A 26869-nucleotide genomic window follows, 5' to 3' on the forward strand; every position below is an offset into this window, starting at 1 on the left:
TTCTCCCCCCCGGTGGGGGGCGATTAATCGATTAATATTCGCCAGGGCTGTCCGATCTTCGATTTTGGTCATGGTCAGTTTCTGGCATCCCTAGTCCAGGATATCTTTGAAGATCCACAATACTTCATTCAAAATGTCATTTTAACAACTAATTAGCCTTTTAAACAAAATTGCGCATCCTACATTTTTTTTATTATTGCACTAGTTCACACTGTGATTTCATTAGCATTTCAATTGATTGTGCAGGCCAGGTGTGTGCATTCATCTCACCCCAGCAAAACAGAGAAACACTGACCACAGCCACTGTAGCATGCCACCTTTTGAGAAGATGTGTCGATGAAAGAAAAACATGCCCATGACGGCCCGTCCACACAGCAGCGTTAAAAAAATCTTGGAGGTGGGCGTATCTGAAGCTTGGGGATTTTTTGCGAGCAAGGCACCAACAACCAATCACATGAATCTCCCGCCCCCGACATACGAAGCAAAAGAGTTTGAAGTAAACTGGATATAAACTCCCCAAACAGACGAAAACCTACCACTGTCTCTGCCACCTCCCTCCATGCCTGGCTCCTCCGGTTTATATCCCGGTAGGTCTGGTCATAAAGCACCGGGTGATTGATTCGCTACCGCTAATTTCTCCTCCATTTTTTGGAATATGAGGAAATGACCTGCGGTGTCTCTCCCAGCATACACGCCGTTTGATTGGCTAGAGCTTGAACGGTCAGATTTGCGTACACGGGATTTGATTGGCTGACGCTTCCACCTCAGCTTCAAAAGTTGAACATTGTTCAACTTTGAATCCTGAAAATCCTGAAAATCTCCGCTCGCCTGCCCACAATGCAGTTCGGCGAAAAGTGAGGCAAAGTGACGTCACCCCATTCAAAGTGAATGGGCAGAAGCGTTTCAAGATGTTTTTTTAACGCTGCTGTGTGGACGGTCCGTGATAGTCCGCTGTATCCCCATAAATCACTACACACTCTTTACAACTAGGGCTCTGTTTTTCTGGGTTGCTACAGAATCCAGTTTGTTGAAGATGCATCACATTTTCACTACATTTCTCTCACAGTTCGCTTTTGTCCAAAGCCCTGGAGACTCTCTTTCTTCTGTCTCTCGTAGCGAACACCGCTGGGATCTTGTTCAATTTCTATCTCTTTGCTCCGAGCCGTGTCCTATAGCATCTCGTTTCCTCCGTCCTCCACCTGTCTGGTACTGTAATCTATCTTCCTCTCTCTTGTTCTTTTTGGTCCAATATGCACTTTGTCTCCATCTGTAGCTCTCCTGCCCCACTTCCCCACTACATCTCTATGACCTACCTTATGAACACAGTTTCAGACTCTCTCAGGTTTATATCTCTGGGTTTCGTCCCTCTCTACGGACCCCTCTGTCTCTTGTGAAGACTCGCTCTGCAGGTGATTGAATCTCTCCTCTTTCCCTCGTGTCCTCCGCGTCCTTATCAAATCTCGCTGAGTAGAAGGTCAGATAGATGGGAGTGTGTATCCCGCACTGCATTTCGGTAAGGTAAAGAGAGAAGGACGAATGGTTTCTATTTAGGGCTCATTTTTAAAACTGATCGCAGGCTTACACAGATCCACTGCTTCCCAAACGCATCAGATTCGGTATGATTTCTATCTCCATTTTGCTGTGTTTGATTCACAGTTAAGAGAGTGCACTATGTTTAAAGGGAATAATCGGAGGAGTAACTTCCTGGACATTTAGCTGGTTCCCTGGCAACTGCTCAGAGCCAAAAATAGTCTGGCACGTCTCAGTAAACCACCGTAACATGGTGAATTTGTTCCGTTACACTTTGGTTTCTGTGCAGTTTAGACACTCAAGATATGAAGTGTGAAGGAGTTTGAGCTTAAAGCCACATCCACAAGAATTTCCATCTATACTAACACGGCCGAAAACCTGTATCACATGACCATTGACGTACACTGGGCATACGTGTGCCGATGTAAACAGGACATATATTGCAGTTGGTTTCTTAGTTGCAGAACATAACTGCCCCTTAGCCTACGTCATAGGCTAAGGGGCGGGACATCTCTAAGCGGTTGACCAATCACAACAGAGCCGGCCAGCTAACCAATCAGAGGTTTCAGACAGAGGGTGAAAAGAGGTGCTGCAGCACAGGCAGTATGAGAAAAATAAAGAGCTTTTTGAACATTAAAGCATGCAGACATGGAGTAGGTATCTGCAGCTAAAGAAGCTAAAAGCTCTGGCTGGCTAAAGGATCCTCCAAATGCTCTGATACAAAGAGATGTTTCACAGCCTAAGAGATTCCTAATACCTGGTGGCTGGATCTAAAAGCTACAGTCACTGAAAGCTGGAGATGTTTCCGTGCAGCGGTAAAGAGCAAGACTCTGGATTTGTCTTGGATCAATGCTAGCTGTTAGCTGTGGTTGAAAGAAGCTTTGCTATAAACTTATCACGCATGTCCCGTCACATCATTCCTCTTATATTTCCGTCCGCTTCTCCATTTCTGCCCTTCGGATCGGAGGAGACGGGTTGATATTTCGGCTCTGCTGCCCGGCGGCGTCTTTGATATTTCTTGGAGTGGTCTGAGTGTGGGTGCGGGGAATGTCTCGCCCCCTCTGGGTGTTTTTTTTCACATGTGGTGACACCTACCAGCCAGTATCAGAGTTTCAGTCCTGACACACAGATCCAGAGTCTTACACTCAGCGCTAGGCTTTGTCTATATTAAGACCCGTCTCTGAGAGCAGCAGCTGGCTGTCGGGCAGACTCCCGCCCAACATTACACAACATTACATTTAATGACGTTTTATTCAAAGAGACTTACAATAAGTGAAATCCAACATGAAAATACAAACTTAAAATGACAAGCAAGTTCATCGCTTTTAATAAACCAAACCAGTGTAAGCATGTGTGTAAGATTCTTTTTTAAAGTTCTACCTACCGACCTACCTACTACCTACCTACCTACAGACCGACCGACACTACAACCAATACCAGACCAAACGACCAACCCGACCAACCTATCTACCAACCGATCGACCAACCTACACCAACCTATCGACCAACCAACCAACCTATCTACCAACCTACACCCCAACCTACCCAACCTATCTACCAACCTATCTACCAACCTATCTACCAACCTATCTACCAACCTATCTACCAACCTATCTACCAACCTATCTACCAACCTATCTACCAACCTATCTACCAACCTATCTACCAACCTACCTACCTACCTACCTACCTACCTACCTACCTACCTACCTACCTACCTACATGTAGCATAGTTAGCTGTTGAGCTTCACCTACGACCAACTGCAATGGATACAACGGATTCAAGTCGGACTGGATCCCCTTGTTTTGCAACAGTTATGAGATGCAGACAGTATTCTCCATTAATCACATTTTGTTTAAGTTCTCAAGGAAGACCCGGAGAACAAGTTGTTGTAAAATCTCATCGTATTGACCTGTTCTGTTTGTGTGTCTTCAGGCTACCCTCCCATACCCAGCAGTCTGTACTCCAGCCCTTACCACCTCTCCCTGGGACACCTGGACCCCTCCTCCCTCCCCCAGCACCATCTCTACGACTCACACAAAGGTCAGCAATGTTCGCAACAAACTGCTTCATTTAGTGTTCAGATTCTCTCATAATCCTGATCCATATAGATATATCCAGAGACGGCAAAAGTACACACATCCTTTACTCAAGTAGAAGTACAGATACTCGTGTTTAAAAATACTAAGTACTGACTAAACTTCTTTACTCAAGTAAAAGTAAAGAGGGCTTTGAAATGTACTTAAATAAAAAGTACCCATAACTAGCAGCTGTTTTAAAGAGTACCTGACCTCCCTTTATATTAATAGAACAATAATGTCATTGTTAGCTAATGAATGTTTCCATGCTGAACAACGGCAACATGACAACGTTTTCATTGGTCCCTCTTCTTTAGAGAAGACCAGGAAATGATGGATACACGGATCGTGTTCAAATCAATAGGCACGCAATGACTCTAAATAATAATGATCATGCCTCCAAACAAACATTCAAACTAAAGGAACCAGCCTGTTTGGGAAATGTAAGAAGTAGAAAGTACAGGTATTTGTGTTCAACATGTAAGAAGTAGAAAGTACAGGTATTTGTGTTCAACATGTAAGAAGTAGAAAGTACAGGTATTTGGGTTCAAAATGTAAGAAGTAGAAAGTACAGGTATTTGGGTTCAACATGTAAGAAGTAGAAAGTACAGGTATTTGTGTTCAACATGTAAGAAGTAGAAAGTACAGGTATTTGTGTTCAACATGTAAGAAGTAGAAAGTACAGGTATTTGTGTTCAACATGTAAGAAGTAGAAAGTACAGGTATTTGTGTTCAACATGTAAGAAGTCAAAGTAAAAAGTCGTCAGAAAAATAAGTAGTGGAGTAAAGTACTGATACCAGAAACATATAACAAAGTATTTGTACTCCACTACTTCCACCTCTGGATATATCGTTTTCGACTCACTTTCTTATCTGTGTGTTTTCAGAAGGGTTTTACCTGCCAGCTTCGTTGAGCCAGTTGCCTCTCCACCCTCCGTCGGCTCCTCCCAGCGCCCGCCCAGCTCACCCCCCCGCAGAGGACGTCCCGGGACGGGGGGAGGGACCGGTCTTACCGTGGGGAGAGGGAGCGGGAACGTGAACGGTCCAGAATTAGAGGATCAGAGGCCTCACAGTGTGGTGGACCTGACGCAGGACGGGAGGAGCGAGGAGCGGGAGAAGAAAGAGAAAGAGAGGGGAGAAAGAGAGGGATACGGAGAGAGACTCGTGGCCCTTCCATCATCACCCTAACCCCCACCAGCAGAAAACTCACTCCACAGAGCCCCGATCCAGACCCTCACCCCCTCATCACGCCTTCCCTCAAAGTGGGGGTCGGGAAGAATCCAATAACCCGGACCGACAAAGGAAAACGACTACGGCCACCATCCCCCCTCCTCCCCCCGCGTCTCACCCCTCTGCCCAGCCTCACCCCTCTGCCCAGCCTCACCCCTCCACACACAGAGAGACTCAGCGGGTGAGTGCGCCGACATATGTGCCTTCTGTGTGAGGTTTACGACGAGCGGGGTCGGCCCGATCCAGATCGCCTCTCAGGCCCGGGACAACAAACAGAGGGAGAGGGAGAGAGAAAGAGAGCGAGAGAGAGAAAGGGAGAGAGAAAGGGAGAGAGAGAGGGAGAGCTACAGGTTTCCAGAGAGGAGCCTGCCGGATCACCCTCGACTCTCCCAATCTGGCGATTCAGGCAATCAAAGAGAGGAGGGGTCGGTCATTTGTTCCAATGGATCGATCGGAAAACGAGCCAGGAAGGGGTCGTACCCTTCCGGCCAGTCACGGTTCAGCCCGGATGTCTCCAAACAGCCAATCAGATTGGGCACAGAGCGGGCGGGGGCGGAGCCTAAATGGAACACGATTAGCCCGTTAGCTAATTATGCTACGAGTCACATGGCTGCGCTGGCGGCTCAACACGGACACACACTCCCCTCCCCCGCACACACACAGATGTCAACGACCCACCGAGCAGGAAGCACCCCGCACTCCCCCCAAACTCACCCCTCTCAAACTCACCCCTCTCAAACTCACCCCTCTCAAACTCACCCCTCTCAAACTCACCCCTCTCAAACTCACCCCTCCCAGCGGCCTGGGGAGGAGGGGGGTCAGAGACGCTACCTGGACCCCGCGACGCTCTACAGACCTGGCGTGTCGTTGGCGAGTGAGCGAGGCGGGGTGGCGGGGCCGGACCCCTCTGAGGTCTCAGCCATGCAGAGTCTGATTAAATACAGCGGGAACTTTGCTGCTGAGGGGCCCGGGGCTTCCAGGCAGACAGGGGAGGGACGAGGGCCCTTTGGGGGTCTGGCTCACGTGGTCTCAGAGGGTGACAGAGAACGAGAGAGGGAGAAAGACAAAGACAGAGACAGAGACAGAGACAGAGACAGAGATAGAGACAGAGACAGAGATAGAGACAGAGACAGAGATAGAGAGAGGGTTTCTGTGGGATCCATGAGGGTGCCGCCCCCCCTGAAGAGGGAGCAGGAGAGGCCGGACAGCGCCCGCTCGTTTGGGCGGGAGGCGGAGGGGGAGGTACGCCACCCCCCTGTGGGCATCGCGGTGGCCGTCGCCCGGCAGAGAGACAGCAGCAGCTCCAGCAAACAGAGCGGAGGAAACTCAGACTCCCAGAGAGCAATGCTGCAAAACGCAATCAAAGGTAATGTCTTTTATGTAAGAAAAGTCACTGCACCAATCAAATACTGTGCAGCTGCAATGATCAGATCAGCAGCAAACAATCTTTAACTTACTTGATCATCAATAAGTATTTTTCATGCATAAATAACACAGCACTGTTCTTAGCCTGATATATATGAGATGACCAGCTTTTTACCGGCTTTTTATAATATTAAAGTGAACATATTTGGGTTTCAGACAAAGATTTTGGACTTTGAGATACCACTCATACAGCTACAGTGATTAGATCAACTATTTGGATAATTGGTCTATTGCAAAAAAGTAGCTTTTGCAGAAATGACAGATAATTCTTTCCTTAGCCTCTTATTTTATTTTCTAAAGCACTTTGAATTGTCGCGTGCTGAAAGGTGCTATATAAATAAACTTGCCTTGCCTATATATGAAATTACCAGCTTTTGATCTGCTTTATGTTAAAGTTGATACATTTATTTATTTTAATTTAATCGTTTATTTGGCAGGGACAATGCACAGTAATGAACACTTAAAACATTAAAATGTATCAAGCGTAACAGTGCCAGATTTAGCTTTGAGCTAATTTCCATCCGCAGTCCCTCACATAAAACATTTAAGAAGTTTACATTTTTACAAACATAGCAAAAACAAAATACATGATATGCAAAAGGTGCAAAAGAGCAAGAGCAGCACACACAAGTATTTATGACATGGCAGTACAATATAGCAGCTACGATATATAAAGTGCAAGAGGAGATACAAGAGGAGATACCCCTGTGTTAAAGTGCATTTAGCGGTGATTGCACGTCTGTTTGTTTCTCAACCATTCTTTGAGTTGACCTTTGAAGCTATTGAGAGTGGGACAATCCCGTATCTCAGTTGGGAGGCTATTCCACAATGAGCTGCTATTCCACAATGAGCTGCTATTCCACAAAGAGCTGCCTTTAACGGAGAGGACATTTTGTCCAAAAGTGGTCCGTCTGCGGTGGACTTCAGTCTCCTCTGGTTTCTGACCTAGTGCAGCGTCCAGTGTGTTTTTTGTGGATGAATTCCCCTAAGGGGGGGGGGGGGGGGGGGCAGTCCATGTAAACATTTATAAATAAAGCACATACTTTTAAAATACTTAAAATTGTCAAAGCTCAAGTTCAGTCTCAAACATTTGGGTTTGAGACTGAACTAACAACATCGCCTTGGACCTTTAGGTACTTGGATGTGCATTTCTTTGTAGACCAAATCGAACATATTCTGTGCAAAATAATAATCTATATTGAAAATGATCATTCGTTATATCCTTAGTCAACTGCTAAACAGAAAAAACGTTGTGTTCAAAGCTTCGTGCATCTTCATTGGATACAAGTTTGAGATGCTCGCCGCAGTCGTGTGGTGACCATCACACTCTCACAAGTCATTTCCCATCCAATGGTTTCTGGCAAGTTAAACCAAGTGTACTCGAGTCATTTGAAACCTCATCCTGATGTATTTCCTCCTCCTCTCAGGAACGGCTCAGCAGGGAGCGTAGATCCCCTCGGCCAAATGAACCAGAGCAAATGATTCCTCATTTTGCTGCATGAATAATAGAGGATTCATTTTCTTTTTGGATCAAAGTCATGTTTCCTCAACCCCCTTGCCCGAATTACTAATTATGTCATGGGTTGTGTTTCATTGAAAGCTCCTTTTGGGCAGTCTGTGGGCTGTGCATAGCAATGCCTCTGTTCACGTACGTCAAGGTCATTCAGATACAGTTCTCCCTCTCCATCGTTCTCCTGTTTCTCCCTCTTTTCATTTGCTTGAATGTCTCTCTCCTTCCCCACCCTTTCCTCTTGTCCCACCTCAGGCCCCCTTGCTCTTTCTCCACTCTTTTCTTCAGCTCTCTGCATTAAACATGTCATTACAGAGTGCTGCTAAAAGCTACAAACAAGCCTTGAATTACAATAAGACCATGGGTGCGTTGCTAAGCAATGGATCACTCTTGAGACTGACGGACCGTGTGTGTGTGTGTGTGTGTGTGTGTTGGCGCGTCCACGTGAGATGTTTGTGTATTTGCATGCGTGCGTCAGGGTGGGCGTTTATTCATTTCCTTGCTCAAGCAGAGTGATTGGTTTAATAGCAGAGAAGAGCTCTATATAAACAACGGAGGATTTATGCAGAGAACACACAAACAGATGGATGAACGAGCGGAGGGATGGAGGAGGAGAAGAGGGAGAGGCTGACGTAGATCGATAGGGTGATAGACGGGAAGAGAGGGAGGTATGTCAGGAAGTAAAAGAGAGGAGTGTGAGATGGGGGAGCAGCGATAGGAGGAAGAAGGGGGGCGTAGCAGTGCTAATCGCTAGCTTTACGATAGCATGTGGGACAGGCTCCCTGTAACCTTGGAAACAGTCTTGAAACCTCTTCCCGCGGAGCATGTCAGGGATTGTTAAAGTCCCTCGTCCCTTTACACACACACACACACACACACACACACACACACACACACACACACACACACACTCTGACACGCACATGCTTTCAGAGCAGAACTGAAGGGTTCAGCACACTCGTATAAAACCTTTCTGCTGCTCGGGGACCTTCAGTCAGCTTCGATGAGACGGAAGAGGGTTAGCAGGGAAGAGGAGCAGAGCCTCATGTTTATTCGGTGCTGCTCGGTTGAGTGCTTTCCCTGTTTTTTTAAAACTCTCCATCTCTGTCTTTTGCCATCGGGCCTCGTAGTGAGCAGGATGGGTTTAAAGAGGACATATTCTGTTCATTATTAGGTTCATACTTGTATTTTCTGCCTCTACTGTGACATGTCTCCATGCCTTAATGTTCAAAAAGCTCTTTATTTTTCTCCTACTGCCTGCAGCACCTCTTTTCAGACATTTCAGGCGGGGGGGAGTGTGTGGGAGAGTAACTCCCTTTGGAGGGAACACAGGGATTTTAGCCTTTGCAGACTATTGACACACAAAACAATATAACACTACAGGAAAGAGGTGTGTGTGTGTGTGTGTGTGTGTGTGTGTGTGTGTGTGTGTGTGTGTGTGTGTGTGTGTGTGTGTGTGTGTGTGTGTGTGTGTGTGTGTGTGTGTGTGTGGTGTGTGTGTGTGTGTGTGTGTGTGTGTGTGTGTGTGTGTGTGTGTGGTGTGTGTGTGTGTGTGTGTGTGTGTGTGTGTGTGTGTGTGTGTGTGTGTGTGTGTGTGTGTGTGTGTGTGTGTGTGTGTGTGTGTGTGTGTGTGTGTGTGTGTGTGTGTGTGTGTGTGTGTGTGTGTGTGTGTGTGTGTGTGTGTGGTGGCAGACTAATAACTGATAAGAGCTGACACCCAGAGGGAGAGCTGTCACTGTGTGTGTGCTTGTACACTACAGTATGTGTGCACACGCGCGTTGTGTTCAGGCTGCGGCCCAACATCGTATTTTTAGTTTCTCCTCCCGTTTTGACATGCTGTGTGGTGTCACCGTTATAGAGCCAGAGTCACCTTGTCCTCCCCTCTGCTGTCATACTCTCCTCTTTCACTCTCTCCACATTATTGCTTCCTCTTGCTTCCCAGTCATGCGCTGTATCGTCTTTTACAGCTTGTATCCGATTTTATAAATATATGTTGCACCCAAGCGCTCTTTATTATGCTTAAGTGGATATAAGCTACATAAATAACTTAAGACTGGAATTATTGGGTGTTTAGGTTCATTCAAAGCAGCTAGGGTTTACCCGTTTAAGGTGAATAATGATACCCTGCCACTAAATAAAGAAACTACCAAACTTAACATCGTATCTATACCAGTTTACTATCTGTTTGAAATATGACTATGACTGTTACTGAATGTTTAGGCAATGTACAATTAACTTCTCAATTTGATAGAACATCTATAAACCTTTAAAATGAGGAACCTAAAAATGACATTTGACAAAATAACCTCTACTAAAATAGCAACATAATGAATGAAGACAATGGTAATGCTCTGGTGCTTATGATTAAATTACCGTCATCATTTAAAAGGTCAAAAAACGAAATAATTGTAAGTTTAATTCCCTTTCCAAATTATTTTCATACAACTTATTAGGAACTAACTCACTTCTTTCCACCAGGACTGCATATATTTCACATTTGAAATCAGGGTTTGAACACACTAAGCTAACACACATCTCTCTCTGTGAACTCGTTACAGATGAGGAGCGGGGCGAGGACCGCGGTCGTCACCATGACGATCGGATGCTGGTCGGCCGACTGGAGCGCGAGCAGGACAAAGTGCTCAGGTGAGCGACTTCATGCTAACTTAAATGTTTGTCAATTGTAAAAGGGTCAAATGAATGTCACACACTTGAATGTCACACACTTGCTTCTGCAACAAAATTATAATTTGTACAAGTGAGACTTGGATTATACTGCAGAAGTTATGTTAGATTTGTTATATGTTTTTACAAAGGATTGCTTTCTTAAACACGGCCCCCATTTACTTAAATTCATTTGAGAACTTTCTTGTGTGAAAAACAAAGCATTCTTCATAAAAAGGGGTGAAAATTGATAAACAAATGATCATTCTCTGAGTTTGTGCGTAAGAAGTCATTTAACCTTGTCAAAAATACATCTACTTGTTCAAAAAATTCACTTCTAAACACACAGTAATAAATAAAACTATCTTCCAGAGAGTCCAAGGAGCTGGCAGAGTTCACTCAGATGCATCCCCCTCCTCTGTCAAGCGGCATGACTCCCAGCATGATGGCACCCAGCCTCATGACCTCTAACCTCATGGTGACGGGAGGGGCCGCTCTGGCCGGGGCGGGACGATGGCCCCCCGACCCGCAGACCCTCACCTCTCACCCCTGGATGCCCCGACCCGGAGCCCCCCCAGTCTGGCTCTCCAGCTCCCCGTACAGTAAGTGGATGAACACCAGAGACACTTGCTAACCAGTACATGTTTCTAAATGTTCCCAAAATTGGACTTAATGTTCCTTGTGACATTGTTTATTTTTTTAACATTATATTTATTGGGTTTTAACATAGAAAGAACATTCACACATACATACATTAACACATGGGAAAATAACACTCCCCTCCCCCCACCCTCAATATCGAACATTCAGGGAAACCTCACAGATCAAAATGAAACGGGAGTAAATACAATCAGATAAAGTAAAGGATATGAAACAATAATGATAATTGAAAGATAATGAAAGAATAACTTATCGTATTATTATTATTATTATTATTATTATTATTATTATTAAGAGCAATATAAGACAAATAAAACAATCTGAAAAAGAATAACACGGGAGTAAAATACAAGAATAATAGAATGCAGTGTAATATATGAAGTTATTTGATTTAATAAAAGGCAGCAGCCAAAATACGTATACGAGCAAAGTGAATAAACGCTGGGGACAGAAAGCAGACCTGGATAACTCAACATATAGTTTTTTTATTCATTTTTCAGTCATTTTATTGTCCAACATTACCATGTTCTATCTAACCTCTCGGTTGAGAAAGTCATTATTTTATGTGTTAGTCATTTTAATATGTGTAGGTGTTTAACTATTTGTTGGAAAAAACAAGCATCCACATGCATAAGAAATGTAAGAGTCGAGGGATAAATGACCTTCCGTGTCTTCATGAAGCTGCCACTTCATGTGTTCACTGAGTTGGACTGACAGATGTGGACAAGTACAGACGTTGCACGCCACACAAAGCATTAGTAAAGAAGTACCAGTAACTCCTTTGCCCTTTTCAGTAAGAATCTACCTCTTACTCTCTTGTCAGCAGAGTTATCCTACCTTGTGCTTAAGCTTTAAATCGAGTCGACACAAGAACGTGGCGTGCTTGCAAAATTCTACATGCGCCTGTGTAGCCTTTAGTGATTGGTGCAGCAGAAAAAGGAGGTGTTGTCTGTCCGTCCAGTATCAGCCTCCAGGGGTCAAGTTCCTCAGACATTCCTGATCTTTGCAGGACATTCCTGCTCCGCCAACGCTTGCTGTCCAGAAACAGCATTGAGACACAAACACACACTTAATTAGTTTTACTGTACACATAACATCTGAGTAATATGGAAACAAACATATTTTGCTCCCTAAGGGTGAGTTCTGTCTAGACACAAAGGGCAAAAAAACAATATCACTCAAAAGCAGCTTAATTCAGTGTTTGTGTGCTTAGTGCTGTTATGGCTGGGGTATAAATACTGGGTGAGGAATGGCGCTGAGTCAGTGTTAGTTTTAGATTAGCTGGGAAAATGTTTTCTCTTTTTAAAATCAACTTTTCAAACGTTTTCTTCTCGTTCAGGCCTCGGTCCATCCTCTCTACACCAGGCTCTCCCCCAAGGTTACCCCCCCTCTTTGCAGGGTTCAATGCCTCCTCCATACCAGTTAGCACGGGACCCTCAATCTGGACAGTTAATAGTCATCCCCACTGAACACCTGCAACACTACGGTATGAAAGCCATTATCTTTATGTGCATATGAAATCTAAAGTATGGGGACATAATGTTGGTGTGCCGATTTTATCACTTTTAGAATAACTATTTATTGTGTTGTAGCATAAATAAAAGCTTATCATTTTCATTTTGTAACAGATGTCAGTTGTTGGTAATTAATGTAAAAAAGTGAGACCATTTCCAACAAGTTTGACAGCCTGCATATGTTTTTGTCTAGATAGTGTGCCAAAGGTTTTGCTCTTTGCTGCTTTACAGCAAATTAGGAAGTCGCTGCGATGCAATTTAGACACAAGTATTATATTCTATAAAGTGAAAAATAAAATTATTTCAGTATCAAAAGGGAGCAGTGAACCCCAACAGGTCTACTTTTACTTCTGCTGTTCAAAAGATGTTGATTAGCTCCACTAATTTGAAAAGAAAATGAAATATATCCACATATTGAGTCAGCTGTAACATTAATCAATGTGTAATTAAGAGTGGGTTGAAAACTAGTTGACAAGCAAGAATAATAGACACAATAAATAACTTATAGTAATGGCTAAATAGTTTAAACAGTTGGTTAACAGTAAACAGTTGAATAAGTTGCTATAAGTGAATCGTTAAAGTAATTAGCTAAATGTTATTATTTGAGAAAGTTGGCTAAAAGTATACATTGCAAAAGGATAGCTAAATGCAAACAGTTGGAATAATAAGCTAAAAGTACAGTGGATAAAGTTAGTTTAAAGGTTAGAAAAGATTAGTTGAAAGCAAACAGTTGAAACAGTTAGTTGAACGGTTAGCTAAAAATAAACAGTTGAAACAGTCAGCTAAAAGCAAACAGTTAAAATAGTTAGCTAAAAGCAAACAGTTAAAATAGATAGCTAAAAGCAAACAGTTAAAACAGTTAGCTGAAAGTTGACAGTTAAAACAGTTGGCTGAAAGCAAACAGTTGAAACAGTTAGCTGAACAGTCAGCTAAAAGTTAAAAGGTTATCTAAAAAAATAAACAGTTAAACAGTTATCTAAAAGTTGACAGTTGAAACAGTTAGCTAAAAGTAACAGTTGAAACGGTTAGCTAAAAGTAACAGTTGAAACGGTTAGCTAAAAGTAACAGTTGAAACAGTTAGCTAAAAGTTGACAGTTGAAACAGTTAGCTAAAAGTAACAGTTGAAACGGTTAGCTAAAAGTAACAGTTGAAACGGTTAGCTAAAAGTTGACGGTTGAAACGGTAAACTAAAAGTAACAGTTGAAACGGTTAGCTAAAAGTTGACAGTTGAAACGGTTAGCTAAAAGTTGACAGTTGAAACAGTTAGCTAAAAGTAACAGTTGAAACAGTTAGCTAAAAGTTGACAGTTGAAACGGTAAGCTAAAAGTAACAGTTGAAACGGTTAGCTAAAAGTTGACAGTTGAAACAGTTCGCTGAACAGTCAGCAAAAAGTTAAGTTAGCTAAAAATAAACAGTTAAACAGTTGGCTAAAAATAAACAGTTGAAACGGTTAGCTAAAAGTAACAGTTGAAACGGTTAGCTAAATAGTTAACAGTTAAAATAGTTAGCTACAAGTAAACAGTTGAGACAGTTGGCTAAACATAAATAGTTTAAACAGTTGGCTAAAAATAAACAGTTGAAACGGTTAGCTAAATAGTTAACAGTTAAAATAGTTAGCTACAAGTAAACAGTTGAGACAGTTGGCTAAACATAAATAGTTTAAACAGTTAGCTCAACAGTTGAAACTGTTGGTAATCGTTAAAGTAAACAGTTTAAATGGTTAGCTGAAAGTAATGAATAAATAGTTTAAACATCAGTGCTGTTGGTGTAGTTCATGTGACAGGGGAACATCTCACAAAAGATGTTGGGCAATAGAAAATGGATGTTTGTCCTTCTTCTATAAGGTTGTGGAAGACAACCACCATAATTTCTTCATCCTTAATATGAAAAAGGTAATGACAAAGAAGGCTACTTTAACTTTTCCCTCCCCATGGCTGTGCAGGAGGTGATGTTATGGATCGTGGAGGCCCGGTGTGGCCGGGTGTTTACGGTACGAGCAGCTCCCTACAACACGCTGCCCAGCTCCAGCTGCTCTCTCAGCAGCAGATGCTCCGGCAACAGGAGCTGCTGATGATCCAGCAGCACACAGCGCAGGTCCTGGAGCTGCAGAGGAACGCACAGCTAGTTGTAAGTAGACTTTGTGTTGTTAAATGGTATCAACAACAACCATACATTATTCAAACAACTCCATATGCAAATACATTTATACACCTGTCCATGTAGACATCCATCTCCATATTCAACACAAACATAAAACACAGCAGTCCTGCAGCTGTATGAGACTTTTATGTGCATATATATCCTTCCTACACACATCACATAAATAATAAAAATGCACATATCCTGGCTGTGTAGAGGAACATGAGCTACAAGTGAGGCAGAACATATTGCATATACACATAAACCCAGATTTTACGACATGGTGAAGAATTACATAAAGTCAACAAAGACCAAAAACAACAATCCCCCCACAAATCTCAATACTCTACTTCCCTACTTTGTTTGGCATTAAGCCACAAACCCACTGTGCCCTATTGAAGGCACAAATATATTTTAAATTTGAAAGTACAAATTCTGTTATTTCTCAGAGATGTTCAACTTCACACATATTTATGCAGTGGTGTAAGAAGTAGTGAAAGCAGAAATACTACAGCGTAAAAATACTTGGTTACAAGTTCTGCATTTATAATCTTACAAAAGTATTGGCATTCAAATATACTTCAAGTACAAAAAGTACTTATGTCCAAATTTAGAATCAGGTATGTTAAATGACATGATTGTTTTTGATGCTCTTAAAGCTGGAGCTACTTTTATTTACTTATAAAGTAGAATTTTACATTCAATAAGAGCACTCATGAACTGCAGTTGCAAAAAAACACACACTCCGGGAAGTGTAAGCAATGTAAACAAACACTGATATTAATAAGGTTGTGACATCCCCTGTGTTTCAGGAGCGATTTAAGGCTAGCGAGCACCGGCCGGAGATGGAAGACAAAGCAGACAAACGTCACTCCGACCCCAAACCCCGGCGTTCCTCCATATCTTCCCCGTCTCCCTCACCCATCCTGCATCCCCGCAAACTTCCTCCTCACTCTCGCTCGCCCACCCCGTCCACCTCCTCTCTCACTCCGCTGCCTCCGCTCCCCTCGCCAGTGACTGCCCTGAAGTCAGAGGAAGGCGGGCATAGAGTTTTGTCCCATCCGCCGACGCCCCTTCCTCACCCGCCTTCCCCACGATCAGCCTCTCCTCCCCCGTCCTCCCCACGGCGGCCTAAACTGGAGGAGGGGGAGGTGGGACGGAGGGTTCAGAGAGAGGGACAGAAGCCGGCCTCTGCTTCCTTTCAAGGCGTCTTCTCTGGTGAGTGTGGAGGAAGCTAACAACTGAACATACCTGTAGGAGCCATTTAACTGAGTTTATTATATAAGTTTATTTTTTATTTTTATTGTTTAACATGTCTTGTTTTATTAGTATACATGGCCTACAGATATTATTTGTTGAATATTTACCTACTCACCTTAGTTGTTTACGCCCCCAAATATATTTGTTGACACTCCTTTGTCTCCTATTTGCTATAGTATGTCTGTTTATGGGGAAGGGGTTGGTTTTACACGGGGGAAGGTAAACCAGTTCAACCACTTTGAAATCACACCCCTGTAGGTTGGAAGTGGCTGCTCTAGAAACTTTTAAGCCACTACAATACCTGTCGAGAGACCTGTGCATAAAATTGGTAATTCTAATTTCTGTATTTCTGCTTTACTGTTACAGATCTCCCTCCAGGTTACCCTTACCAGTCCATCACCGCCCCATTTGGCTCACCTTTCCCCCCTTATCACATCCCAGCACCCTCAGGGGCAAACACAGAAGTCGTCCCACCTCACCGCTCCCGATCTCCTTCCTCTGCTGCCCCTTTGCCCTCAGCCCACCTCCATCCGAGGCTGCAGGACACAGACATTAAGCCCCCAAAACAGACCGGATCTTTCCTGAAGCAGGAACCAGGCGTGGAGCAACCTCCGCTCGACACGAGGCCCGAACCTCTGGGTGCTCTTCATCGAAGCTGCAGCCCTGTTCCCTCCAGAGAGGAAGCCCGGGAAACACAGAAGCTTCAGACGCTAACTCCTCGTGTCCCGAGCCCTCCATCGCTACAAAGGGAAAGACTGCAAGGAATAAGGGAGGAAGACAAGGAAGGAGGGCAAATCAAAATGGAGGTGTCGTCTTATTCTTGTCAGGCCACATATGCCCTGCCTCCTGAGTCTGAGCCCAAACCAGATGTCATGAAGGATCCAGAACATTATCCATCATGCGTCGCTGCAGATTCAGACAACGAGGAGTTACAACATATAACCAGCGCAGTGTGTGAACAAGAACAGCCACACACTCCCATCAACTCACACACTCCCAGTCAGAAAGAAAGTGTCACTGAAACTCCCGTTTATCATCCGTCCGCTTCCAACTCGCCGCTCCCGCTGATCATCGGCCCTGAGGATCCCATGGCGGGGATGTTCGCCCTGCTGGCAGCCAGTGAAATAGCCCAGGCTCGACCAACAACTCCACCCGCTCCAACACTCTTACCGCAGATAGAAATCCACTCGTTGGGTGTGGATTGCAGCGGTGCCGGTGCTCTGGAGATGGTGGCGCTGGAGGGGATGGCCCTGCTCAGCCAAATGGCTCAGAGGGAGATGGAGCAAATCAGCATGGAGCAAGGTGAGGACATATGAAGGAAACTGGGACCAGGCTTTATGGAGAAAATCAAATATCACAATATTTCGGATGCAATATCAATCAATCAATCAATGTTTATTTATATAGCCCAATATCACAAATGTTACATTTGTCTCAGTGGACTTCACAGTTTGTACAGAATATCAGTATGACAATACGACACCCTATTCTATATTCTCTAATGTTTTATTATCTCAATATCTATATTATAGGATTGACCATTGTTTTTTTTTTAACTGGTTTTGCAAATGCGATATGATTTGCGATATTGGATTGTGTTAAACATTTGAGGATCTGTACCAGCAAGACTTTTTAAGTGTACCACAATACTTCATCCAAATATTTTCACAGATTCCTGATCATTACAGATACTGCAATGTGGATATTTCTCTCATCTCATTTAATTAGTTATGCAGCCCTTTCTAATAGTCTTTTGAACTCTGTTATATTCTCTAATGTTTTATTATCCTCTGCGTCCCATTCAGATCTGACATTAGAGGGTCTGGACGGTCTTCTTGAAGCGAGCAGGCAGATTCTGTTGGAGGCGATCGAGAAGCAGTCGCACATCGACCTGCCCAGAACGCTGGACCCCAACAAGAAGTACAGCTGGAGGCAGAGGAAGGAGCCGGTGAGATGAATAAAAAATGACTTGGGACGCCCAGAGATGGAATAAAGTATAACATGTACTGACACATTTTCTCTCCTCTGTGCAGCTGTACAGTAAAATGTCTGTGGACGTGTTGGATGCCGTGGAGGTGGAATATCGCGTTCACCTGGCCGAGCTGCAGAAGACTTACAAGGAGAAGCAGAGAGATCTGACCAAGCTGCAGAGACGCAGAGACAAACGGTGAGCTAACGCAAAAACACACACAAGATGAATTAATTCCACACTGCTGCTATTAGTCTATTTTCTATTCTATTCTAGTCTATTTTCCTATTGTGAACGCAGACATGTCGAGTACTCAGATGGAAATATCTCATAAATAAAGATCCAGAAATTGTCTATCTGATAATACAGAGCCACACAGTAAGTTGTAAATTAAAACATATTATTGTGTTATGAAACAGTTGACAGTTGAAACGGTTAGCGAAAAGTTGACAGTTGAAACAGTTAGTTAAAGTTGACAGTTGAGACGGTTAGCTAAAAGTAACAGTTGAAACAGTTAGCTAAAAGTTGACAGTTGAAACGGTTAGCTAAAAGTAACAGTTGAGAAGGTTATTTACAGTGTAATGCAGTTATCATTATAATAATACAATTATTAATATTTTTTTGCTAAAAGTAACTAAAAAGTAACAGTTGAAACCGTTAGCTAAAAGTTGACAATTGAAACAGTTAGTTGACAGTTAAACAGTTAGCTAAAAGTTAACAGTTGAAACAGTTAGCTAAAAGTTGACAGTTGAAACAGTTAGCTAAAAGTTGACAGTTGAAACAGTTAGCTAAAAGTTGACAGTTGAAACAGTTAGCTAAAAGTAACAGTTGAAACAGTTAGCTAAAAGTAACAGTTGAAACGGTTAGCTAAAAGTAACAGTTGAAACGGTTAGCTAAAAGTAACAGTTGAAACAATTAGCTAAAAGTAACAGTTGAAACGGTTAGCTAAAAGTAACAGTGGAAACGGTTAGCTAAAAGTAACAGTTGAAACGGTTAGCTAAAAGTAACAGTTGAAACGGTTAGCTAAAAGTAACAGTTGAAACAGTTAGCTAAAAGTAACAGTTGAAACGGTTAGCTAAAAGTAACAGTTGAAACGGTTAGCTAAAAGTAACAGTGGAAACGGTTAGCTAAAAGTAACAGTGGAAACGGTTAGCTAAAAGTAACAGTTGAAACAATTAGCTAAAAGTAACAGTTGAAACGGTTAGCTAAAAGTAACAGTGGAAACGGTTAGCTAAAAGTAACAGTGGAAACGGTTAGCTAAAAGTAACAGTTGAAACGGTTAGCTAAAAGTAACAGTTGAAACAATTAGCTAAAAGTAACAGTGGAAACGGTTAGCTAAAAGTAACAGTTGAAACGGTTAGCTAAAAGTAACAGTTGAAACGGTTAGCTAAAAGTAACAGTTGAAACAGTTAGCTAAAAGTAACAGTTGAAACAGTTAGCTAAAAGTAACAGTTGAAACAGTTAGCTAAAAGTAACAGTTGAAACGGTTAGCTAAAAGTAACAGTGGAAACAGTTAGCTAAAATGTAACAGTTGAACAGTAAGTTGTAAATTAAAACATATCATTGTGTTATGTGGGAAAGAAGGACTCTATCATGTTTAATACACTTGAATAAGCAAAACACAATAAAAGGACATTTCTGTCTATCTAATTTTAACATTTCTAATACAGTACACCAAAGTGTTATGTTAGAAATGTTAAGTAGGGGTCCCCAGCAAATTAGAAACTGCCGGATGCTAACTTGCACATGTTGGGCAATTTACACATTTAGCATAAGTTGTGTTCATTTGCATTAATTAGCGATATAGCCTATGCAGACAATGGTTTTAAGAAAAGGCTTTTGCCGATTTGGACAACTTTGGAGTGGTTTTGAGGATGCTGAATCAATTTCTGACATTTTAGGGATCTACATTTGCAGTTATATTGATACTCACACACTTAAGTTCTACACCCCAGACAAACACACACACTTATATCCTCTTTAATGCCTGTTTCAGTGAGCGGCAGCAGCACGAGGACGAGAGGCGGAGTCTGACCCGACGGGGCAGAGGGCGACCCCGTAAGAGGAAACATTTAACGACACCGACCAAACTGGACAGCAGGCCTGGAAAGTGAGTCACACCTCCATCTTTATTTGCATGTTTGTTTTTCTGTCTGTTTGTTGTTTCCCTGTAAAAACAACTCTCTGGGTGTTTCAGGGTGGGTAGGACAGTGCAATACTCCGAGGACTCTGAAGCCGGGGAGGGACAGAGGAAAAGGTTCAGGGTTTCCAGAGAAGAAGAAGAGGAGGCGGAGGCGGCGATTGGAGGAGTGAAGATGAAGAAGAAGAAGAAAAAGAAGAAGAAGAGCTGGAACGACCAGGAGCCGTCCACCAGTCACGCTCTGGAGGTAAGACGCTGCCGAGTTCTTTTTTAGGATTTCGCTCAATGTTATCCTGAAATATGAAAGTCTGCATGACAACAGAGGAATAATCGCATAACTCAATTACTTTTAACTTGTCTTTACTTAAAGGTGGGGTAGGTAATTCACTTCAGAAACACTTTTTGTTATATTCCATGGAATGCTCTAGGGCTGTGCAATTAATCGTATTTTAATCTCGATTACGATTTTGGCTTGCAACGATTACGAAAACAATGTAATCGAAATAAAACGATTATTATTTTTATTAAAAAATAAATAAATGTAATTTTTTTTTTTTTTTTTTTTTTTTTCTGTTGAATTATACTTAAAGTTCAGGGTAATCAACTGTTAAAAACATACTGTTCAAATGTTTTTTTTTAATATATGGATGTTTTCAAAGTAAATGGATAATCGTTTTTAATAATCGTGATATCAATTATTGACCAAAATAATCGTGATTATGATTTTTGCCATAATCGCACAGCCCTAGAATGCTCTTAACATCCCGATAGCAATGAATATCTGAAGTGCTTTGACAATAAATACATAAAAAAATATCATCTGTGGAAGCCGTGGCGCTGTAAAAAGCACGACCAATCATCTGAGCCGGCCCGGCTAAAATAACTGGATGGCCTACCTGCCTGTCAGCCTTCCATCTGTGCACAAACTTATCTCGTGCCCTCATAGGTCATGTGCGCGTTCGTGTGTGTTGGAGGAGGGGCTCTGTAAGGAAGTCTGAAGGAAGGGGCACATTTTTTTCGGCTGCGTACTTTCAAATTCTAGCGCACTCGAGCTGGTTTCTCCATTCTTACCTACCTTACCTTTAAGTCTTATAGAACGTTTTTGACTTTTGCAGACGGGTCAATTTGTTGATTTTCTGGGAGAAAATCTTTGAAAATAACACAAAATAAAAATGTGACAGCCACAGCCATTATTAACATTTTCATGTAATTTAATTTGTCAAAGAAATAACCCATTAAAAATTTCTGAAATATCAGTTATCACATTTCAAATCTCTAAATGTATTTAAGACAGCCCTTTTAAAAAGAACATTATTAAATACATTACTACATTATTTTTTTTAACTCATATTTCTTGTATTAAAAAGTCGAAAATAATAATACATTAAAAATTATTATTATAGTTGTTTCTATCTTTTATATTGACTTTTGACCTCACAGTGTGTTTTATTTTTGTCCGCAGTGTTGCTTCATGTTTCAGATTTAATTTACTAAGTGTGTTTTTGTGTTATTTGTCAGGTGTTGAAGTCAAAGCGTGGCCACGTGTGTGAGCAGGAGCAGCTGGCCTCAGATCTGGACAGAGCTCTGTCGCTCTCGCAGCTCGGATCACTCGCAGCTTCTCATAAACTCAGCTCCAAATCGGACAAGTCGAAGGTCAAGTCTGGGGAAAGTCGGATGAAGGAGCGCAGCATCCACCCGTCCGCTAAGGCTGGGAAACACAAGATGGCCACCAAGGTTTCCACTTCGGACAGCGCCCTGAAAGTGAAAGGTCAGAAGAAGACGACGACGACTTTGTTCTCTCACGTGAGATCAGAGCTCAGCAGCTGCTCCAACAGTGAGTACCTGGAGAACAGAGATCTGAAATAACTGCTTAAGACCAATGCTGGCAGAGATACGGTTAATGGTTGTTGGAAAATGTTGGATTTTCAACATAATCTGCTGTTTGATCTACATAATCACTTATGTAAACAGTCTTAAATATTTTAAATTACACAGTCCCGCCTTTTAGATTAATTTGTGGGTGTTTCTTGCGTCTCAAAGCGGATGTCGAGCGAACTGTAGTTAATAGGAACAGCTGGTAAAATAACACACGTTATACAATATAAATCGACTGCTTTAGGATTTCTGTAAAGTAAATCTTTCGCAATTTCATTTAACGTAAGGCTTTGAGAATCTGGACATTATTGGTTTTAGAGTTTTGCTCTTAAAAAGCTGTTTAACCCCTGAATAATTGACCATAATAGAACCCAGTCCTGATGGTGTCGAGGTGTGTTTGCATGATTCATTAACCGTCCTCTCTCTGCACCAGACTCAGACTCAGAGGATCTCACTTCTTCTGCTCGAGGGGGCTGGCCCTCTCTCTCAGGGATGCGCTCCCACGAAAACCCGACCAGGAAGAGGCCGACGTCACCGCCACCATCCGGCCTGAAATCCCAGAAGAAGAAACACAAGCACTTATCTCTGCTGCTGGAGGAGGCCGGCCTCAGCTCCTCCGACGACTCCTTCGACCAAGGTTACTGAGCCAATCTTAGCAGAAACGCAGCTTGTGTCTCTGTTCGCGTCTCGACTGTGCTTTAGCTCGACCATCTCTACCTCTCTTGCTGCTGTTGCCTTTTGTTTTTTTAAAGAGTATTTCTATGGTGTTGTTTTTGTTGTTTTTTTATATTGCCTGGATTGCAAAACCAGTTTTTTGTAGCATTTTGTATATTGAAAAAGTGTGTGAATTGTGAGATAAAGTTGTATTGCAGTTTTGGTACCTATAAGCTTTATTAAAGGTGTTGATCTGATTGGCACAGAAAGCGAAGCGCTGTGGTCCTTGTGTCTGCTTCATCTGTCTGTCTGTCTCCGTCAGTGTGCAGCTCACATCCTGTACACTGCTCTCTTCCTCAAATATCCCTTCAGTCCTGGAAACCAAAAAATAAAAAATGTAGAAGACTTATTTCACAGCAGCTGAATCTGATGGGATGGGTATTTATTTCCTGGTCAGTTTACATGGTCAAAAAATAAAAAGATATATTTTTTTTAAGGTACATTTTTGTGGATTTTTAACGTAAATTAATGGAATTTTAAACAATTTTGTTGTGGAGTTTTTTTTTTAACTAAATTTATAGATTCTTCAAATAATTTTTGTGGATTTTTCAGGTAAATTTACATCAGATTAAGTGTTTTTTTTATTAACAATGTGGTCTATTTTCTTAATGTTGTGTGGGAAATAAAATCTACTCATTCTAAACTTCTTGACAGCACCAATCAAATAACACGCTGGGGATATTTGGATAATAGAGCCCCTCCTCTGTCTACTAAACCTTCAAATAACCCTTCTCCCTTTACGTTGCTCTCTCCGACCCCTTGCTCTGTCCTCTCACCTGTCCCTCCCCCCTTCCTTACCCATGATGCTTTGCGTGTCTCTCCGCCTGTTTCCATGTGCTTTGTGCTGATGCGACATTACAGAAGCTTGGCAAGGACTAGCGCAGCCGTGAGCCTATGCTACCTCGCTGCGGCTAAAGCTAATGCTAGGCTAAGCTACGGCTAGGCTGCGCTCTGGCCGCTGCCCCGCCCCTGCCTGAGGCCACACCCCTGTCACCTGCTCTGTAAGTAGGACGGTCCCCTCCCTCTATTCCTCATCAACCGCTAACATGGACCACGCTGAAATTAAATTAATTTTTTGTTCTCATAAATTAAAGCTCTTTTTTTAATGGGAGCCATGGTTACTTCCACTTTACCAACGGTTTGTCTTCTTATGTAAAAGTTTACGGGAAGACGTAAAAGAGGATGTAACCATGGTAACTCGTAAACTACATCATCATACCAAGGGGCCTCACAGGGCTGTCCTCTCAGTGCCTGCCTGCTTTGTTTTGTCTGTCTGCTTCTGTTAACACATCGTGGATCCACAGTACAACAAACGCTTCAGATGTAGCTCCGAAGTTTGACTTGACAGTTTGAAATTATTTTATTTAAAGGTGGGGTAGGTAAGTTTGAGAAACCGGCTCGAGATACACTTTTTGTTATATTCCATGGAATGCTCTTAACATCCCGATAGCAATGAATATCTGAAGTGCTTTGACAAAAAATCCATAAAAATGTTTCGTCTGTGGAAGCCTTAGTACTGTAAAAAGTACGACCAATCATTTTAGCCGGCCTACCTGCCCGTCAGCCTTCCATCTGTGCACAAACTTATCTCGTGCCCTCATTGGTCATGTGTGCGTTCGTGTGTGTTGGAGGAGGGGCTCTATAAGGAAGTGGCAGATTTTTTCCGACTGTATTTTCAAATTGTAGCGCACTCGAGCTGGTTTCTCCAAAATTACCTACCCCACCTTTAAATATTTATTATATTCTGGTCTGGAACATCAACAAATGAAACCATTGATTTACTTAACTAAATAAGTATTGTTTTGGTTAAAGAGGACACTTTATTTTTTGCTAACCTCCATTGGTTAACCTTCTCGCCTTGTAGTGCAACCCTGTCTCCTTAATATTACATTCACGTATAATTAAACAACTAGTTTTTAGAGAGAAATGTATGTATTTGTTTTGCAGTTTTATACACATGGTTAACATAATGTGTTGAAACAAAACAAAAAGCCAAGAAAAACATGTATAAAGTCGGTAAAAATCTATGATTTGACTTAAAATAAGTACATTTGTTACATAACTTGAGCTGCACACAGAATTGCATACAAAATAGATTTTGGTTTCAAACGGGACACAAATAAATTCCTGTGTTTTACCTTTTTTTTACTTTTTTTAATTCGGGATAAAATACCTTCTTCTAAAATCAATATTTTACAATTTAGATCCAATATATGGGAATGTAATTTTTGGAGCGAAGACTCACAGATATCACTACTTACTTCTGTACACTTCGCTAACTTCTCACCAGAGAGGGCAGCAAAACACGGACTCTACCTGGTGTAACCTTTTATTAAAAACCTTTGTAAACACCCGATATTGCTAATCCTATGAAAGCAATTATATGCTTTAATATAATAAATAAAACATATGTTGTTGTACTGTGCATCCACCCACAATGTGAACACCCTTTAACCCCTGAGGAGACGCTCCTCCTCCTGCCATCGAGCTAACTGCTAACTCCTGCAACAGCTAACCAGTGCTTCAGTGTATAAATGCATATAAATGTGTGTGTTGTCTGTGTGTGTGCCTCTGCCTTTTTGTGTGCTCTTCTGGCCTGTTAGACATAAAAGGACGAAGGAAGCAGCTTTTCTCTCTGTCACTTTCTCTGAGGGCTTTCGTTTAAATAATAAATGAGACCTGAGTCAGCTCACAGGGTCTCAGCAGCTGTGTGTGTGAGCGTGGCTAATGCATGTATGTGGTAAATGAGCGTTTCTGTGCCTTGCTTACACAGCATTACGTGGTGAATGCAGGCGGTGGATTGGACAGTCGTTATCCTTTCTCTTCACTATTTTCTTTGATTAGTGTGTGAGAGTGTGTGTGTCCTTCTACACGGGGCTTAAATCAGTCTTTTTATTTACTTTAGAAGGGATATAGGTCGATCATTTCTCTTCCGTTATTTCATCTCCTCAGTGGTGCAGGCTTTGTGTCAGTAGGAAGTGATTTGACCTTTGACCCCCGTGCTGCTGCAGACACGTTCATCCCTGAAAAGCTAACAGTCTTTTCTCTGAAACAGAATCCTCGGAGGACGAAGAGGACTACGAGGATGTGTCGGACTCGGAGGATTTGAGCGGGCTCGGTCTGCTGGCCCGGTTCGCAGCGAGCGCAACACCCGTCCCTCCCACGCCTCCGAGCCTCCTGCACGACGGCAAACACCGCAGCAGGCAAAGCACTCTGGGTAAAAACACAGCAGATACAAAAGCGTTGTGTATATGACATTACATTCATTTAGCGTCTATCCAAAGGGACTTAGAAAAAGTGCAATACACCATGAAGATACAAACTGGTGCATTAGTTCAAAATAAGCTGAATATTTTAAAGGTCCCCTATTATACTGTTTTTCATCAATATATTATAGGTCTCAGATATATACAGAACCTGTCTCTGAAGTGTTTGGCTCCAAACACCAAACAGATCATTGCAGCATTACCCATAATCCCCTCTGTTTCAGCCCTGTTTCAAAAGAGCTGATTCTCCGTCTGTTACTTTAGATGAAAATAATGAGCCCCTCCCCACGCCCCTCTGAGAGATATTTGGTTAAAAAGAACACCATGGTGCTCTAGGAGGAGATTCAGGTGATAAGGTGGGGGGGGGGGGGGGGGGTTACCTTGGTTGGTGATTGGCTAATGGTTACACAAGCCAAAAAATCGTTATGACATCATAAAGTGGCCAAAATCTGATCAGCTCATTTTCAGACAGGTTTTTATATAAATGGATCAGGAGAAAAAGAGAGAGAATCTTTGTTCCTGAAACTTTCAGAGTCTCTTTACACAGAGGGGACACATGTTGATGTAGAAGAGACATGAAGAAGAGGGGACACATGTTGATGTAGAAGAGACATGAAGAAGAGGGGACACATGTTGATGTAGAAGAGACATGAAGAAGAGGGGACACATGTTGATGAAGAAGAGACATGAAGAAGAGGGGACACATGTTGATGTAGAAGAGACATGAAGAAGAGGGGACACATGTTGATGTAGAAGAGACATGAAGAAGAGGGGACACATGTTGATGTAGAAGAGACATGAAGAAGAGGGGACACATGTTGATGTAGAAGAGACATGAAGAAGAGGGGACACATGTTGATGTAGAAAATACATGAAAAGGTGGACTTTGCATAA

The 26869-nt window shown here is 42.4% G+C and overlaps 1 protein-coding gene across 1 annotated transcript in view; it reads left to right on the forward strand.

The window, feature by feature from the left end:
- The window catches only part of tnrc18 (trinucleotide repeat containing 18), a 68826-nt gene that overhangs the window by 18217 nt on the left and 23740 nt on the right, over nucleotides 1–26869 (forward strand). The window contains 20 exon segments of the mRNA XM_034144215.1: nucleotides 3467–3574; nucleotides 4497–4557; nucleotides 4559–4658; nucleotides 4660–4718; nucleotides 4720–5050; nucleotides 5052–5069; nucleotides 5071–6205; nucleotides 10333–10420; nucleotides 10811–11040; nucleotides 12438–12584; nucleotides 14555–14739; nucleotides 15564–15969; nucleotides 16378–17313; nucleotides 17817–17959; nucleotides 18045–18178; nucleotides 19977–20090; nucleotides 20178–20367; nucleotides 21639–21954; nucleotides 22429–22632; nucleotides 25765–25926. Of these exon segments, the coding sequence (XP_034000106.1) occupies nucleotides 3467–3574; nucleotides 4497–4557; nucleotides 4559–4658; nucleotides 4660–4718; nucleotides 4720–5050; nucleotides 5052–5069; nucleotides 5071–6205; nucleotides 10333–10420; nucleotides 10811–11040; nucleotides 12438–12584; nucleotides 14555–14739; nucleotides 15564–15969; nucleotides 16378–17313; nucleotides 17817–17959; nucleotides 18045–18178; nucleotides 19977–20090; nucleotides 20178–20367; nucleotides 21639–21954; nucleotides 22429–22632; nucleotides 25765–25926 (5067 nt within the window).

The sequence above is a fragment of the Trematomus bernacchii genome, unplaced genomic scaffold (assembly GCF_902827165.1).
Source record: "Trematomus bernacchii unplaced genomic scaffold, fTreBer1.1, whole genome shotgun sequence".
Taxonomy (NCBI): domain Eukaryota; kingdom Metazoa; phylum Chordata; class Actinopteri; order Perciformes; family Nototheniidae; genus Trematomus; species Trematomus bernacchii.